This window comes from Salvelinus fontinalis, chromosome 24 (assembly GCF_029448725.1).
Source record: "Salvelinus fontinalis isolate EN_2023a chromosome 24, ASM2944872v1, whole genome shotgun sequence".
Lineage (NCBI taxonomy): Eukaryota > Metazoa > Chordata > Actinopteri > Salmoniformes > Salmonidae > Salvelinus > Salvelinus fontinalis.
This window is the reverse complement of record NC_074688.1, coordinates 12512223-12528078: the sequence shown is the minus strand read 5'-3', so window position 1 is coordinate 12528078 and position 15856 is coordinate 12512223. Positions and strand designations below refer to the sequence as shown.

The following is a 15856-nucleotide window of genomic DNA, read 5'->3' as shown; positions in this document are numbered from 1 at the left end:
ATGTGTCTGCACAGGTATGTGTGTGTCTGCATTGATGTCTACGTGTGCTGATAGCATAGCAGAGTGTGTATGCATACTGCATTAATGGGTGGTGTTGTTGAGCTTTGGCATGGGGGTGGGTATGCGGCAGGCCTCACCATCTGTGACCTCCAGTTGGGCCTTGGCGAGGATGCTGCCAGCCACGGTCAGGGCCTGGCAGATGTAGTAGCCTGCGTCTGCCCGCTGCACGGCCGAGATGGTCAGGTCTCCACTGGAGGACACAGAGAAGCGACTGTTGGGCTGCTGGGGCTGGTTGGGAAACAGTAGGTTCTACAGGAAGAGGGGAAGCAGGCCAATTAGTAGATGGACATGGACCCATTACAGCCAGGAACACATCCAACTGACAAACACTCACATAGCTTCATCACTCTGATCTGGACACACACACACACACACACACACACACACACACACACACCCACACCCACACCCACACACACACACACACACACACACACACACACACACACACAGTTAAAATATCCATTCCATCCATCACCAGGTTAATGAATTACACACAACTGTCACATCTGATGGCATGGTTACACATAATAGCCGACATCTATTCCCCAAGTCAGCCATGCCAGAGGCTCCAGAGAGCTGGGAGGGAACACGGTCTGAGAGCTGGGAGGGAGCACGGTCTGAGAGCTGGGAGGGAACGCGTTCTGAGAGCTGGGAGGGAACGCGGTCTGAGAGCTGAGAGGGAACGCGGGCTGAGAGCTGGGAGGGAACGCGGTCTGAGGGCTGGGAGGGAACACGGTCTAAGAGCTGGGAGGGAACACGGCCTGAGAGCTGGGAGGGAACGCGGTCTGAGAGCTGGGAGGGGACACGGCCTGAGAGCTGGGAGGGGACACGGCCTGAGAGCTGGGAGGGAACACGGTCTGAGAGCTGGGAGGGGACACGGTCTGAGAGCTGGGAGGGGACACGGTCTGAGAGCTGGGAGGGGACACGGCCTGAGAGCTGGGAGGGAACACGGTCTGAGAGCTGGGAGGGGACACGGTCTGAGAGCTGGGAGGGGACACGGTCTGAGAGCTGGGAGGGGACACGGTCTGAGAGCTGGGAGGGAACGCGGTCTGAGAGCTGGGAGGGGACACGGTCTGGGAGCTGGGAGGGGACACGGTCTGAGAGCTGGGAGGGGACACGGTCTGAGAGCTGGGAGGGAACACGGTCTGAGAGCTGGGAGGGAAAACGGCCTGAGAGCTGGGAGGGGACACGGCCTGAGAGCTGGGAGGGGACACGGTCTGAGAGCTGGGAGGGGACACGGTCTGAGAGCTGGGAGGGAAAACGGCCTGAGAGCTGGGAGGGGACACGGTCTGAGTGCTGGGAGGGGACACGGTCTGAGAGCTGGGAGGGAACACGGCCTGAGAGCTGGGAGGGAACACGGTCTAAGAGCTGGGAGGGAAAACGGTCTGAGAGCTGGGAGGGAACACGTTCTGAGAGCTGGGAGGGAACACGGTCTGAGTTTCTCTGTCTACTCCTGGTCAAGGCTTTGATAGCTTGTTTCATTCTGCTTTGATACCTTGCTTCATTCTGCTTTGATACCTTGCTTCATTCTGCTTTGATAGCTTGTAACATTCTGTTGTCTGGACCTCTGGCAGTCTCTATGTGGCAGAGGGTTCAATTCTCGGGCCGACTCGCTTCTCTTTAGACATCAATGATGTCGCTCTTGCTGCTGCTGATTCTCTGATTCACCTCTACGTAGACGACACCATTCTGTACACTTCTGGCTGTATACTTCTTTGGACACTGTGTTAACTAACTTCCAGAGGAGCTTCAATGCCATACAACTCTCCTTCCGTTGCCGTCAATGCAAGTAAAACTAAATGCATGCTCTTCAACAGATCGCTACCCGCACTTGCCCGCCCATCCAGCATCACTAATCTGGACGGTTCTGACTTAGAATATATGGACAACTACAAATACCTAGGTGTCTGGTTAGACTGTAAACTCTCCTTCCAGACTCACAATAAGCATCTCCAACCCAAAATGAAATCTAGAATCAGCTTCCTATTTCACAACAAAGCATCCTTCACTCATGTTGCCAAACATACCCTCGTAAAACTGACCATCCTACCGATCCTCGACTTTGGAGATGTCATTTACAAAATAGCTTCCAACACTCTACTCAGCAAACTGGATGCAGTCTATCACAGTGCCATCCGTTTTGTCACCAAAGCCCCATATACTACCCACCATTGCGACCTGTACGCTCTCGTGGCTGGCCCTCGCTTCATACTCATCGCCAAACCCACTGGCTCCAGGTCCTCTACAAGTCTCTGCTAGGTAAAGCCCCGCCTTATCTCAGCTCACTGGTCACCATAGAAGCACCCACCCATATCACGCGCTCCAGCAGGTATATCTCACTAGTCATCCCCTGAGCCAATTCCTCGTTTGGCTGCCTTTCCTTCCAGTTCTCTGCTGCCAATGATTGGAACGAATTTCAAAAATCACTGAATTCTCCCTCACTAGCTTTAAGCACCAGCTGTCAGAGCAGCTCACAGATCACTGCACCTGTACATAGCCCATCTGTAATATAGCCCATCCAACTACCTCATCCCCATACTGTATTTCTTATTTATCTTGCTCCTTTGCACCCCAGTATCTCTACTTGCACATTCATATTCTGCACATCAATCACTCCGGTGTTTAATTGGTATATTGTAATTACTTCGCCACCATGGCCTATTTATTGCCTTTACCTCCCTTATCTTACCTCATTTGCAAATATTGTATATAGATTTCTTTCTACTGTATTATTGACTGTATGTTTGTTTATTCCATGTGTAACTCTGTGTTGTTGTATGTGTCAAACTGCTTTGCTTTATTCTTGGCCAGGTCGCAGTTGTAACTGAGAACTTGTTCTCAACTGGCCTACCTGGTTAAAAAAAAGGTGAAATAAAAAAAATTCTGCTTTGCTCCTCATAATTGGTCTGGAGCTGCTATGTTTACACATAGTCTCTCCCTGTTCCCCCTCAGTCACTCTCCTTAATGACTTACTGTTTTAATTTGTATTTTAATAAATACCCTCACATATAATTTAAAGTGGGACGAGAGAGAGCGAGAGCGACGGAGACAGAGAGCAAGAGAAAGAGAAAGAGAAAGCGAGAGAGAGAGAGAGAGAGAGAGAGAGAGAGAGAGAGAGAGAGAGAGAGAGAGAGAGAGAGAGAGAGAGAGATTGAGAGAGAGAGAGAGAGAGAGAGAGAGAGAGACATTTCCTCAATGACACTGTATGAAACTGTATGACACTCAATGAACACAATGTACTGAGCAAATGTCAAATTGGCTTTTTACCAAATTACCGTACAACAGACCATGTATTCACCCTACAAACCCTAATTGACAACCAAACAAACCAAAACAAAGGCAAAGTCTTCTCATGCTTTGTTGATTTCAAAAAAGCCTTCGACTCAATTTGGCATGAGGGTCTGCTATACAAATTGATGGAAAGTGGTGTTGGGGGTAAAACATACGACATTATAAAATCCATGTACACAAACAACAAGTGTGCGGTTAAAATTGGCAAAAAACACACAGATTTCTTCACACAGGGTCGTGGGGTGAGACAGGGATGCAGCTTAAGCCCCACCCTCTTCAACATATATATCAACGAATTGGCGCGGGCACTAGAACAGTCTGCAGCACCCGGTCTCACCCTACTAGAATCCGAAGTCAAATGTCTACTGTTTGCTGATGATCTGGTGCTTCTGTCACCAACCAAGGAGGGCCTACAGCAGCACCTAGATCTTCTGCACAGATTCTGTCAGACCTGGGCCCTGACAGTAAATCTCAGTAAGACCAAAATAATGGTGTTCCAAAAAAGGTCCAGTCGCCAGGACCACAAATTCCATCTAGACACCGTTGCCCTAGAGCACACAAAAAACTATACATACCTCGGCCTAAACATCAGCGCCACAGGTAACTTCCACAAAGCTGTGAACGATCTGAGAGACAAGGCAAGAAGGGCATTCTATGCCATCAAAAGGAACATAAATTTCAACATACCAATTAGGATGTGGCTAAAAATACTTGAATCTGTCATAGAGCCCATTGCCCTTTATGGTTGTGAGGTCTGGGGTCCGCTCACCAACCAAGATTTCACAAAATGGGACAAACACCAAATTGAGACTCTGCATGCAGAATTCTGCAAAAATATCCTCTGTGTACAACGTAGAACACCAAATAATGCATGCAGAGCAGAATTAGGCCGATACCCACAAATTATCAAAATCTAGAAATGAGCCGTTAAATTCTACAACCACCTAAAAGGAAGCGATTCCCAAACCTTGCATAACAAAGCCATCACCTACAGAGAGATGAACCTGGAGAAGAGTCCCCTAAGCAAGCTTGTCCTAGGGCTCTGTTCACAAACACAAACACACCCCACAGAGCCCCAGGACAACAGCACAATTAGACCCAACCAAATCATGAGAAAACAAAAAGATAATTACTTGACACATTGGAAAGAATTAACAAAAAAACAGAGCAAACTAGAATGCTATTTGGCCCTAAACAGAGAGTACACAGTGGCAGAATACCTGACCACTGTGACTGACCCAAACTTAAGGAAAGCTTTGACTATGTACAGACTCAGTGAGCATAGCCTTGCTATTGAGAAAGGCCGCCGTAGGCAGACATGGCTCTCAAGAGAAGACAGGCTATGTGCTCACTGCCCACAAAATGAGGTGGAAACTGAGCTGCACTTTCTAACCTCCTGCCCAATGTATGACCATATTAGAGACACATATTTCCCTCAGATTACACAGATCCACAAAGAATTCGAAAACAAATCCAATTTTGATAAACTCCCATATCTACTGGGTGAAATTCCACAGTGTGCCATCACAGCAGCAAGATTTGTGACCTGTTGTCACAAGAAAAGGGCAACCAGTGAAGAACAAACAGCATTGTAAATACAACCCATATTTATGCCTATTTATTTTAACCTGTGTGCTTTAACCATTCGTACATTGCTACAACACTGTATATATATATAATATGACATTTGCAATGTCTTTATTGTTTTGAAACTTTTGTATGTGTAATGTTTACTGTTAATTTGTATTGTTTGTTTCACTTTTGTGTATTGCTACCTCACTTGCTTTGGCAATGTTAACACATGTTTCCCATGCCAATAAAGCCCCTTGAACTGAACTGAACTGAGAGAGAGATACAGACAGACAGACAGACAGACAGACAGACAGACAGACAGACAGACAGACAGACAGACAGACAGACAGACAGACAGACAGACAGACAGACAGACAGACAGACAGAGAGAGAGAGAGAGAGACAGACAGAGAGAGAGAGAGAGAGAGAGAGACAGAGAGAGAGAGTGAGAGACAGAGAGACAGAGAGATAGACAGAGAGACAGAGAGAGAGAGACAGAGATAGAGACAGAGAGAGAGACAGATGGAGAGACAGAGAGACAGAGAGAGAGATAAAGAGACAGATAGAGAGACAGATAGAGAGACAGATAGAGAGACAGAGAGAGAGATAAAGAGACAGATAGAGAGACAGAGTGAGAGACAGAGATAAAGAGACAGATAGAGAGACAAAAAGACAGAGAGAGACAGAGACAGAGAGAGAGACATAGAGAGAGACAGAGAGAGAGAGAGAGACAGAGAGAGAGAGAGACAGAGACAGAGACAGAGACAGAGAGAGTTAGAGAGGGCGATGGGGATAGAAAATGTATGAAGCATCAATAAACCAAGAGACAGAGAGAGGGAACATAGTGGTGTGACTCGGCTATTGTGAAATCAATGTAAAAGACCTGGGGCACAGTGCCAGTACATGGGAGTCTATTTACTGAGAGGATACTGGTGTAAATGAATGTTGATCTTTGTATGTACATGCTCGTATGCCCTGTTGCAGTGAGTCAGATAGGATTCATCACTTACTTGGATGTGAGAATGGGCTGAGAATAGGTTTCAGCAAGTGTGCCTGTGTGTTCGGTATCGGTGTGAGTGTGTTGCATGCAAATGTGTATTCCACCCCTTTCCAATCTCTGAGTGGCACTTTGCTGTAATTGTCTGGCCTCAGGCTCAGTGTGTGTGTGTGTGTGTGTGTGTGTGTGTGTGTGTGTGTGTGTGTGTGTGTGTGTGTGTGTGTGTGTGTGTGTGTGTGTGTGTGTGTGTGTGTGTGTGTGTGTGTGTGTGTGTGTGTGTGTGTGTGTGTGTGTGTGTGTGTGTGTGCGCGTGTGTGTGTGCGCACGTGCGTGTGCGTGCATGTGTGTCTGTGTGTGTGTGCGTGCGCGCGTGTGCGTGCGTGTGTGCGTGTGCGTGTGACTCCCAGCCAGAGCTGCATCATATCCCTGGTTCATCTACGGGTCCTGGCAGGCTCCTAATTACTGCTGTTGTTGTTGTGTGGACTGTGAGGACCTCCAGCTATGTGAAGGGCTATCTGCTCTGTGTGAGGGTAGGATCTCTGTTATCAGCACGGTGTCATGGGAACTGATTACCTCCTCGCTGGCCACACAAAAGTGTATCTGGTGTGTTGTGTGTGTGCCAGAGAAACTGATGGGAGATAGCGCGTGCGTATGTGTGTGTGCGCGTGTTTGAGCAAGCGAGCGTGCGCACGCGCGTGTGTGTGTAGAACCTGGGTGCTGAGTGTCACACAGACTGACATCATAGACACAGCAGAGTCCTCCCCACAATGCCAACGGCATGGTTACTATCCATTCTAAGTGGTGTGTGTGCTGATAACACTAGACAGTACAGTAACACAGTAATAACTGCTAGTCATAAATAGTGCATGGTGGACACACACTGGATGACAAAACACTGAATATTCTTGTAAATACAGAGGTATGAAGACTGGACCAAGATGTTTTACAGTTCTTTACACTACAGGACCAGTAGATGAAGACTGGACCAAGATGTTTTACAGTTCTTTACACTACAGGACCAGTAGATGAAGACTGGACCAAGATGTTTTACAGTTCTTTACACTACAGGACCAGTAGATGAAGACTGGACCAAGATGTTTTACAGTTCTTTACACTACAGGACCAGTAGATGAAGACTGGACCAAGATGTTTTACAGTTCTTTACACTACAGGACCAGTAGATGAAGACTGGACCAAGATGTTTTACAGTTCTTTACACTACAGGACCAGTAGATGAAGACTGGACCAAGATGTTTTACAGTTCTTTACATTACAGGACCAGTAGATGAAGACTGGACCAAGATGTTTTACAGTTCTTTACACTACAGGACCAGTAGATGAAGACTGGACCAAGATGTTTTACAGTTCTTTACACTACAGGACCAGTAGATGAAGACTGGACCAAGATGTTTTACAGTTCTTTACACTACAGGACCAGTAGATGAAGACTGGACCAAGATGTTTTACAGTTCTTTACACTACAGGACCAGTAGATGAAGACTGGACCAAGATGTTTTACAGTTCTTTACACTACAGGACCAGTAGATGAAGACTGGACCAAGATGTTTTACAGTTCTTTACACTACAGGACCAGTAGATGAAGACTGGACCAAGATGTTTTACAGTTCTTTACATTACAGGACCAGTAGATGAAGACTGGACCAAGATGTTTTACAGTTCTTTACACTACAGGACCAGTAGATGAAGACTGGACCAAGATGTTTTACAGTTCTTTACACTACAGGACCAGTAGATGAAGACTGGACCAAGATGTTTTACAGTTCTTTACACTACAGGACCAGTAGATGAAGACTGGACCAAGATGTTTTACAGTTCTTTACACTACAGGACCAGTAGATGAAGACTGGACCAAGATGTTTTACAGTTCTTTACACTACAGGACCAGTAGATGAAGACTGGACCAAGATGTTTTACAGTTCTTTACACTACAGGACCAGTAGATGAAGACTGGACCAAGATGTTTTACAGTTCTTTACACTACAGGACCAGTAGATGAAGACTGGACCAAGATGTTTTACAGTTCTTTACACTACAGGACCAGTAGATGAAGACTGGACCAAGATGTTTTACAGTTCTTTACACTACAGGACCAGTAGATGAAGACTGGACCAAGATGTTTTACAGTTCTTTACACTACAGGACCAGTAGATGAAGACTGGACCAAGATGTTTTACAGTTCTTTACATTACAGGACCAGTAGATGAAGACTGGACCAAGATGTTTTACAGTTCTTTACACTACAGGACCAGTAGATGAAGACTGGACCAAGATGTTTTACAGTTCTTTACACTACAGGACCAGTAGATGAAGACTGGACCAAGATGTTTTACAGTTCTTTACATTACAGGACCAGTAGATGAAGACTGGACCAAGATGTTTTACAGACCAGTAGTTTTTCCTGGTCAGGTCGAGTGTTCAGGAAAAGCTCCTGGCCCTGCTATGGGTCATTGAGAGGTGTTTACGTGCTCTTCTTACCTGGCTTCCCTCCTTCTGCCAGAAGACTGCAGGCTGCGGGTTGCCCTTGGTCTCACAGGGGAAGGTGGCGGTGCGACCCTGAGCCACGATCTGGTCCCGCGGCCTGATGACAAACTGAGGTGCAGCTGGGGTCAAAGGGCAGAAACACCAGGGTTAGAACTCAGAGTTAGACAGAGTTGAAGCATGGGGCACGATCAAGGGGGGTGTGGGGTGTTCAAGCAAAAGAACAGTCAGGCACCACAAGGACAAATCAAAATGGGCATGTCCTACACTATTAGAAAACAGGGTTCCAAAGGGGTTCTTCGGCTGTTCAAATGGGAGAAGCATTTCAGGTAGAAATATTTTGTGTTCCCTGTAGAACCCTATGTGGAAAGGGATCTACAAGGAACCCAAAATTATTCTACCTGGAACTGAAGGTTTTCTACCTGGAACCAAACAAGGTTCTTCAAAGGGTTCTCCTACGGGGACAGCCAAAGATCCCTTTTAGGTTATAGACAGCACAGTGTATAGAGCTTCCATGCAGCGTGTTCCTTCCATTATTTCTGATTGGAAGACACACACCAAGGACTGTCACGATAACGCCACAGTAACCTCTTAAGGCCATTCATCCAGGCTGGAGCTGAATGAATGACAGTCGTCAGTGTTCACAAACAGCAGCACTGCCTAAGTCACAATGGCATCAGGAGAGTTAGGTAGACATAATGTAGCTAAGCTTAACACAGAGAAAGACACAGAGAAAACCTTGTGAGGATAGAATGAAACAAATGAACAGAACGCAGCTAACAGCTAACAGCTAACTGTCTCTGTTTCATGTGTCCCTCAGGGGGAGGACACAGGCCTTACCCCCTCTTAACCCCTCTCTCACCCAACAGCCAAGCATTACACTCCCTTTCACCAACCCAGGAAAAGTACCTTTATTACTCAACTGGACCCTCCACAAGCCCATTAAGGAGTGCGTGAGTGAGGGCAGACCGAGCAGACACACTCAAGGATCCAGCAGAGATATATTACATGTGGGATGTCTCATTCCACTCTCGCTGTTTCCCGGCCCATCTGAATGTGTTGTAATGCAACATAAACAAATGTGTCGTTGTCAAACTTTAGCACACTTGGCAAATCCCCGAGACACGTCCACGCTCTCCTACACAAATAAACCACCAGAGGAGTGATTCATTGTTTTCCAGGAAACACACCGACATGCTGTATACAGGGCCATCTTTTTTCTCTGTCTTCTGCTCTCAATGAGGCATTACTTCCTCATTATCTAAAGTAAAACACTTTTACTGTTGATCTTACAATCAAGATAATTTTCACACTTCAAGATGCCTTCGTATAAGAGATTTGATTTCATGACAAAACATTCTCATTTAATGGCAAAAGTGTAATGGCTGACCATGAGTCTTATCTAATGTGGGCTGTTGACCTCTCCTGGTTGGGATTATCAGTGTTAACAGGTCTCTCAGCCCCACACTAGGTTGGCCTGTGATGGTGGTGAGATGTTAGGTCTTACACTCCTAAAAAATTCCTCATAGTCAGAGTCTCAGAGACTCAGAGACTCAGAGAGGAAAGGCATCCCGCAGAGGAAATTCAAATCAACCAATTATAGACACCAATCCCAAACTTCAGTCAAGTAAAGCCCAGGCATGGCATCCCTTTTTTCAGTCAAAAGTTGTATCACTTTTCTTCAGCTGAGGATAAAGTCCTTCAGCACTTAGTCACTTTTGATCATGTTCAAACGAAATGAAGGAGAATAGAGGTAATAGCTAAGTACTAACCACAGACTACATCTCTGACAGTCCACGCTGTTGTTGCAGGTGACTTACAAATAGGTTTTCTACTGTTATGTGAGAGTTTTGAAAGCAGTAGTGGCATCTGTAACTTTGTTAATATTTGGTATTGCGAACAAGCAGAGGGAACAGCCAACAGATGAAAGAGAGACTTCTTAAAATGCTTGATCAAAATGCTTTCAACAAGATATAACGCTGCTTCATATGACATCATTATATGAAAACACTGGACTTGTTGCTATAAAACATACATTGACAGGCTTTTATTCTGATTCCTGTGTAAGTCTTTCCACTGACAACCCAGCTGGTTCCAGTCAAGGCAAATCTCATTCCGTTTGGCTCATTTCTCAATGTAATCCCTTTTTTGGGAAAGTGTATTTGTCAAATATACACAGAGCTAGGAATGCTACAGACGGCTATAGATTTACAGCCTTCCTGTTTGTCTCTCCTCAGTTTAGATAGCTTGCTGCATTTCACAACGTTGGTTCTGATACAGAGCACCTAAATAACAGTCTCTCTCTCTCCCTTTGTCTCCCTTCATCTCTTTCTCTCTCTGGCTGGCCAATCCAACGAGCAGTGCATTAGAGCAGAGCACTCACTCAAAGTGTTTGACGACTTACAAGCTGTTCTCTATTGCTGCCCTCACACCTTGTCTCTCCTCTCTATCTATATCCTCCTTTATCACTCTCTCCTTGTCTCTCCTCTCTATCTGTCTCTTCCTTTATCACTCTCTCCTTGTCTCTCCTCTCTATCTATATCTTCCTTTATCACTCTCTCCTTGTCTCTCCTCTCTATCTATATCTTCCTTTATCACTCTCTCCTTGTCTCTCCATCTATATCTTCCTTTATCACTCTCTCCTTGTCTCTCCTCTCCATCTATATCTTCCTGTATCACTCTCTCCTTGTCTCTCCTCTCTATCTGTCTCTTCCTTTATCACTCTCTCCTTGACTCTCCTCTCTATCTATATCTTCCTTTATCACTCTCTCCTTGTCTATCTATATCTTCCTTTATCACTCTCTCCTTGTCTCTCCTCTCTATCTATATCTTCCTTTATCACTCTCTCCTTGTCTCTCTATCCGTCTCTTCCTTTATCACTCTCTCCTTGTCTCTCCATCTATATCTTCCTTTATCACTCTCTCCTTGTCTCTCCTCTCTATCTGTCTCTTCCTTTATCACTCTCTCCTTGTCTCTCAATTTATATCTTCCTTAATCACTCTCTCTTTGTCTCTCCTCTCTATCCGTCTCTTCCTGTATCACTCTCTCCTTGTCTCTCCATCTATATCTTCCTTTATCACTCTCTCTTTGTCTCTCCTCTCTATCTGTATCTTCCTGTATCACTCTCTCCTTGTCTCTCTCAATCCCCCTCAATCTCTCAAACATGCAGCACCCACACACACATAGAGCAATGTAGCCTTGTTGTGTTTGGTAAGGAGCATGAATTCAAGCTTTGATAGCAGGTCAGATATGACGTGATGAGGTTGGGTTGGATTGGGGGCCATCAAGTAATGCATATTTAAAGTCTGCAGAACCCTAGCCAATGAGGGACAGAGGAGACAACCCAGCAGTGTGTGTGGAGCTGTCTAACACACTGTTTGATGCAGGGACCCAAAAGACTAGTACCTCCTTCCTGTCCCCTCCAAGGGAGACGCATGATCAAACCCCCATATTTAATTCATGACAAGACACATCTACCCAGGGTTGGAGGGGATTCATAGTAAAATGAGACAGCCATGAACAAATGGACAGGCCCACAGACACACAAGCATTGTTTTCTCACTTCTTTAAATCCCACATTCAATCATATTTTATTCATAAGTCAAAAGCAATTACTGTCTTGTTCTTACGGGTAGGCTGAATGTTTAATTTCTGAAATGTTCCGGCAACTTGACAGTTTGTGGCAATCTGGGGACAACCGCTGCTGTTTTGGCAACGAAGGTCCTGCCGCTCCTCCAACATAAGGGTTCCTTCTGCCAGTCAAGCTAGCTCTGACACGCACCCCTGCTCCCCTCTTCCTAACCTCTCCTCTCTCAGAGGCCCTACAGCTACACACATCTCTGCCCTTTCTCCCCTACACACAAGTCTCTCTCTCTCTCCAGCATCTCTTCCCAGATGTCAGAACCCAAACAGCTCAAACTGACACTTATCACCAAAACCATCTACTGTACTGGAAGACATAACACTTCCAAGAGTTTCAAATTGCCCTGACTCCATGTCACCTCCAGATCCACGTGTAAGGAAATAGAACAGCAACAACTACTGAGATGCCCTACTTTATTTGCCAGACTAGAGGAAGCAACTCTATCCAAGACAAGAAGCTCCCATGTCGGTGTGCCAGGGCCAAGTCTTGCAGATGGCCTCAAGACGTGGATGGTAAAAGCCCCGGGTGCACTGGGTCCTGGGGGGACAACTAGGGGAAACTAGAGACAGCTATGGCTTAGACAGACACCCTACAGTGCAGATACATAACCTAGGTACTCTAGAGAGCTAGGGATTAGTTCATTACCAGGTTAGTAAGTGAGGCTAAAGCTGATGACAGTACTAAATAGTCCCCTTTGTAACTATTTGAGATAAACAAACAGGGTTTGACGGTAAAGGTGTGTTACGTGGTGATACAACCTCCGTGTTAGTTAATACAGTAGGTTGAGGGTCGGTTACACTCTGCAAGGCAGTGAGGTGCAGGTGTGTGTATGGAGAGAACATGCAGGATGGACTGGGATCATTAGGATGGTACTTACCTACAGGGCGGGCTGGACACACAACAATGGAGAGGTGGAAAAACAAATAAGGAAGTCAAAAGACAAACACAAACATACAGACAGAGGGGAGGAGAAAAATAATGATGAGAAATAAGAAAACAGAAATCAAAAAGTTGAATGAATGACATGTCGTGTGGGGTACACAGTTCCAGCACAGGGTAAGCATGACAGATGCTATAGAAAGGGATTTTCCAATCCATTGTAATTTACTGCACACTGTGTACTGTGTAAAAGAGCCTCTCCGTGGAACTGTTAGGGATGCCCAATCTGAATAAGGCACCGCCTTGTGATGGAATGGATCATTGAATAGATCAATAGTATTTCTGGGAGGCCAGGCTCTGTTAACATCAACATAGTCTTACTCAGACAAGAGCAGGACAACATGGGGGCTCTGAAGTCTTCTTGTTATTGGATCTCCTCTGTCTGCAACAATGAATTCTACAGCTCAAAGGGTGTTGTGTGTTTGGAACAGCAAGGCAGTGTGTGTGTTAATCATTGAGCAAGAGAGAGAGAGAGAGACAACTAGAGACTAGAAAGAGATACACCAAGATGCAGTCTTCATATTAAATTCAGGGCTACAGCTGTTGAAACCGAGGACCATATTGACATTAAGAATAGAAGAGCTAGTGGAGTCTCTCTCTCTCTGTCTCTCTCTCTGTCTGTCTGTCTGTCTGTCTGTCTGTCTGTCTGTCTGTCTGTCTGTCTGTCTGTCTCTACCTGTACATCATGTATTCTACACTCAGCCCACTGAGCAGGGCTCAGAGATCAGGGTTTATATACATCCACTAGTAAAAAATGATAAACATTGAGACAGAGAGACAAATAGACAGAGAGAGACACACAGAGAGAGAGAGAGAGAGAGAGACATAGAGAGAGAGAGAGACCGAGAGAGAGAGAGACAGAGAGAGAGAGAGAGAGAGAGAGAGAGACAGAGACAGAGAGAGACAGAGAGAGACACAGAGAGAGAGAGAGAGAGAGAGAGAGAGAGAGAGAGAGAGAGAGGAGAGAGAGAGAGAGAGAGAGAGAGAGATAGAGAGAGAGAGAGAGGAGAGAGAGAGAGAGAGAGAGAGAGGAGAGAGAGAGAGAGAGAGAGAGAGAGAGAGAGAGAGAGAGACAGAGAGAGGGGGGGTGATTATGGTGAAAAATGTGTATTAACCTTGCCCACCTACAGTGCAGTGCTGCGGTGTAGACCAGTTAACTGTGGAATGGCTTCAGTGACTGGGGGGATAACATGGATAGCAGACCACCATGGGAAGGTGTGTGTGTGTGTTCTCCGTTTGAAGTGTGAGTAAATAATTAAATGGATTCATAGACAACAATGTCTTTCTTGGCAGTGGCAGTCAGCACTATTTGAAGGAAAGACTCTTTGTGGAAACACTGCTGTTCCACAGTAGATCAACCATACTACTAGTAATACTACTACTAATCAATAACTTATTGAGGGTTCTACTTGCGCAGGGTTCTACTGTAAAAGACAGAAAGAGGTGAGCGCCAGTGGGCAGCCCTCACTCACCTCTGACGGTGAGGCTGGCAGAGGCCTCCACCTTGCCCACGCGGTTCTCTGCCAGGCATGTGAAGGTGCCCTCGTCACTGGCCGACGCCTTCTTCACTCTCAGCAGGTAGTCCTCCTTGTCAAACTTGATCTCGTACCTGGAAAACACACACAACACTGTCAGATTAAATGTTTCCTGTAGAGAATGGTTTTGTTGTCCAAAGCTAATACACAGTAGAGTGAACCAATCAGTTCAAGCCTTGTGGAGCTTATTATGACAAGCTGACTAAATGTGACCTTTTCCTCCACCACCCTCTCTGAGAGAACTTACATACAGCAATCCCCTCCTGGAGAGGAAACTGTATTTAGAAACAGAAATGGTCATTGTGACCATAGATTAATACAGGATCAATTATTTAACAATGACACACAGTACAGAGAAAGGGCTGCTTCAGTATTTATGATGGTGTGTGTGTCCTCTATGGGGTGCTGGTGCCATCCCTTAAAAAAAGAAAACAGTGCCTACATTTATTTTGTGATGAAGAGTTCAAGCTGTCCTCTGATTCCAAACCTCTGCTGTGGTCTGAGATGTCTGACAGGCTGAGATGAGAGGTGGTGTGTGTGTGTGTGTGTGTGTGTGTGTGTGTGTGTGTGTGTGTGTGTGTGTGTGTGTGTGTGTGTGTGTGTGTGTGTGTGTGTGTGTGTGTGTGTGTGTGTGTGTGTGTGTGTGTGTGTGTGTGTGTGTGTGTGTGTGTGTGTGTGAGAGTGAGAGGGAGAGGGAGAGGGAGAGGGAGAGGGAGAGGGGAGAGGGAGAGGGGAGAGGGAGAGGGAGAGAGAGAGAGAGAGAGAGAGAGAGAGAGAGAGAGAGAGAGAGAGAGAGAGAGAGAGAGTGAGAGAGAGAGAGTGAGAGAGAGAGAGAGAGAGAGAGAGAGAGAGAGAGGGGGGGGGGGGGGGTTGGGGTTGTGGGGGTTGTATGGTAGTTGACAAGAGAAGGATGCTGGTTTGATTTGTTGCCCTGGTCTGTAATTGGAAAGGGGGTTAACATGACAATGTGAGTGTTGTGTTGAGTTGGCGGGGACTAGGTGGGGTGGGTTTGGGGATGTGTGAAGGCTGTCTGACAGACAAACAACAGTCTGTACCCAGTCTGTCAGAGAGAGCTCTGAAGAGACAAAGCACCAAATCAAAATGTATTATTCATAAAGCCTCAGCTGATATCTCAAAGTGTTGTACAGAAACCCAGCATAAAACCCTAAACAATGCAGGTGTAGAAGCATGGTGGCTAGGAAAAAGCCATACTTGCTTCCTACCAACATTTTCCCACTAAAATCTGGTCTATGTTTAAACTCAAGATCTCAATACTGTATCTACCTGAGAACAGTGATGTGGTGTGTAGAGAGACCC

At 45.9% G+C, this 15856-nt stretch overlaps 2 protein-coding genes across 9 annotated transcripts in view; both read right to left on the bottom strand.

Annotated features, from left to right (window-relative positions):
- The window catches only part of LOC129821934 (roundabout homolog 2-like), a 115732-nt gene extending 102804 nt beyond the window's left edge, over positions 1-12928 (bottom strand). For all 7 annotated transcript variants that reach the window (XM_055879686.1, XM_055879688.1, XM_055879691.1 and 4 more), the window contains exons 1-3: positions 9332-12928; positions 8420-8544; positions 138-309 (exon numbers count right to left, since the gene is read on the bottom strand). In XM_055879686.1, coding sequence (XP_055735661.1) covers positions 138-309; positions 8420-8544; positions 9332-9365 — 331 coding nt within the window. In that variant the 5' untranslated portion in view covers positions 9366-12928. The remainder of the gene's footprint in view (positions 1-137; positions 310-8419; positions 8545-9331) is intronic.
- Positions 1-15856, bottom strand: part of LOC129821937 (CAP-Gly domain-containing linker protein 3-like) — a 462950-nt gene that overhangs the window by 425681 nt on the left and 21413 nt on the right. The gene's annotated exons all lie outside the window — the stretch shown is intronic.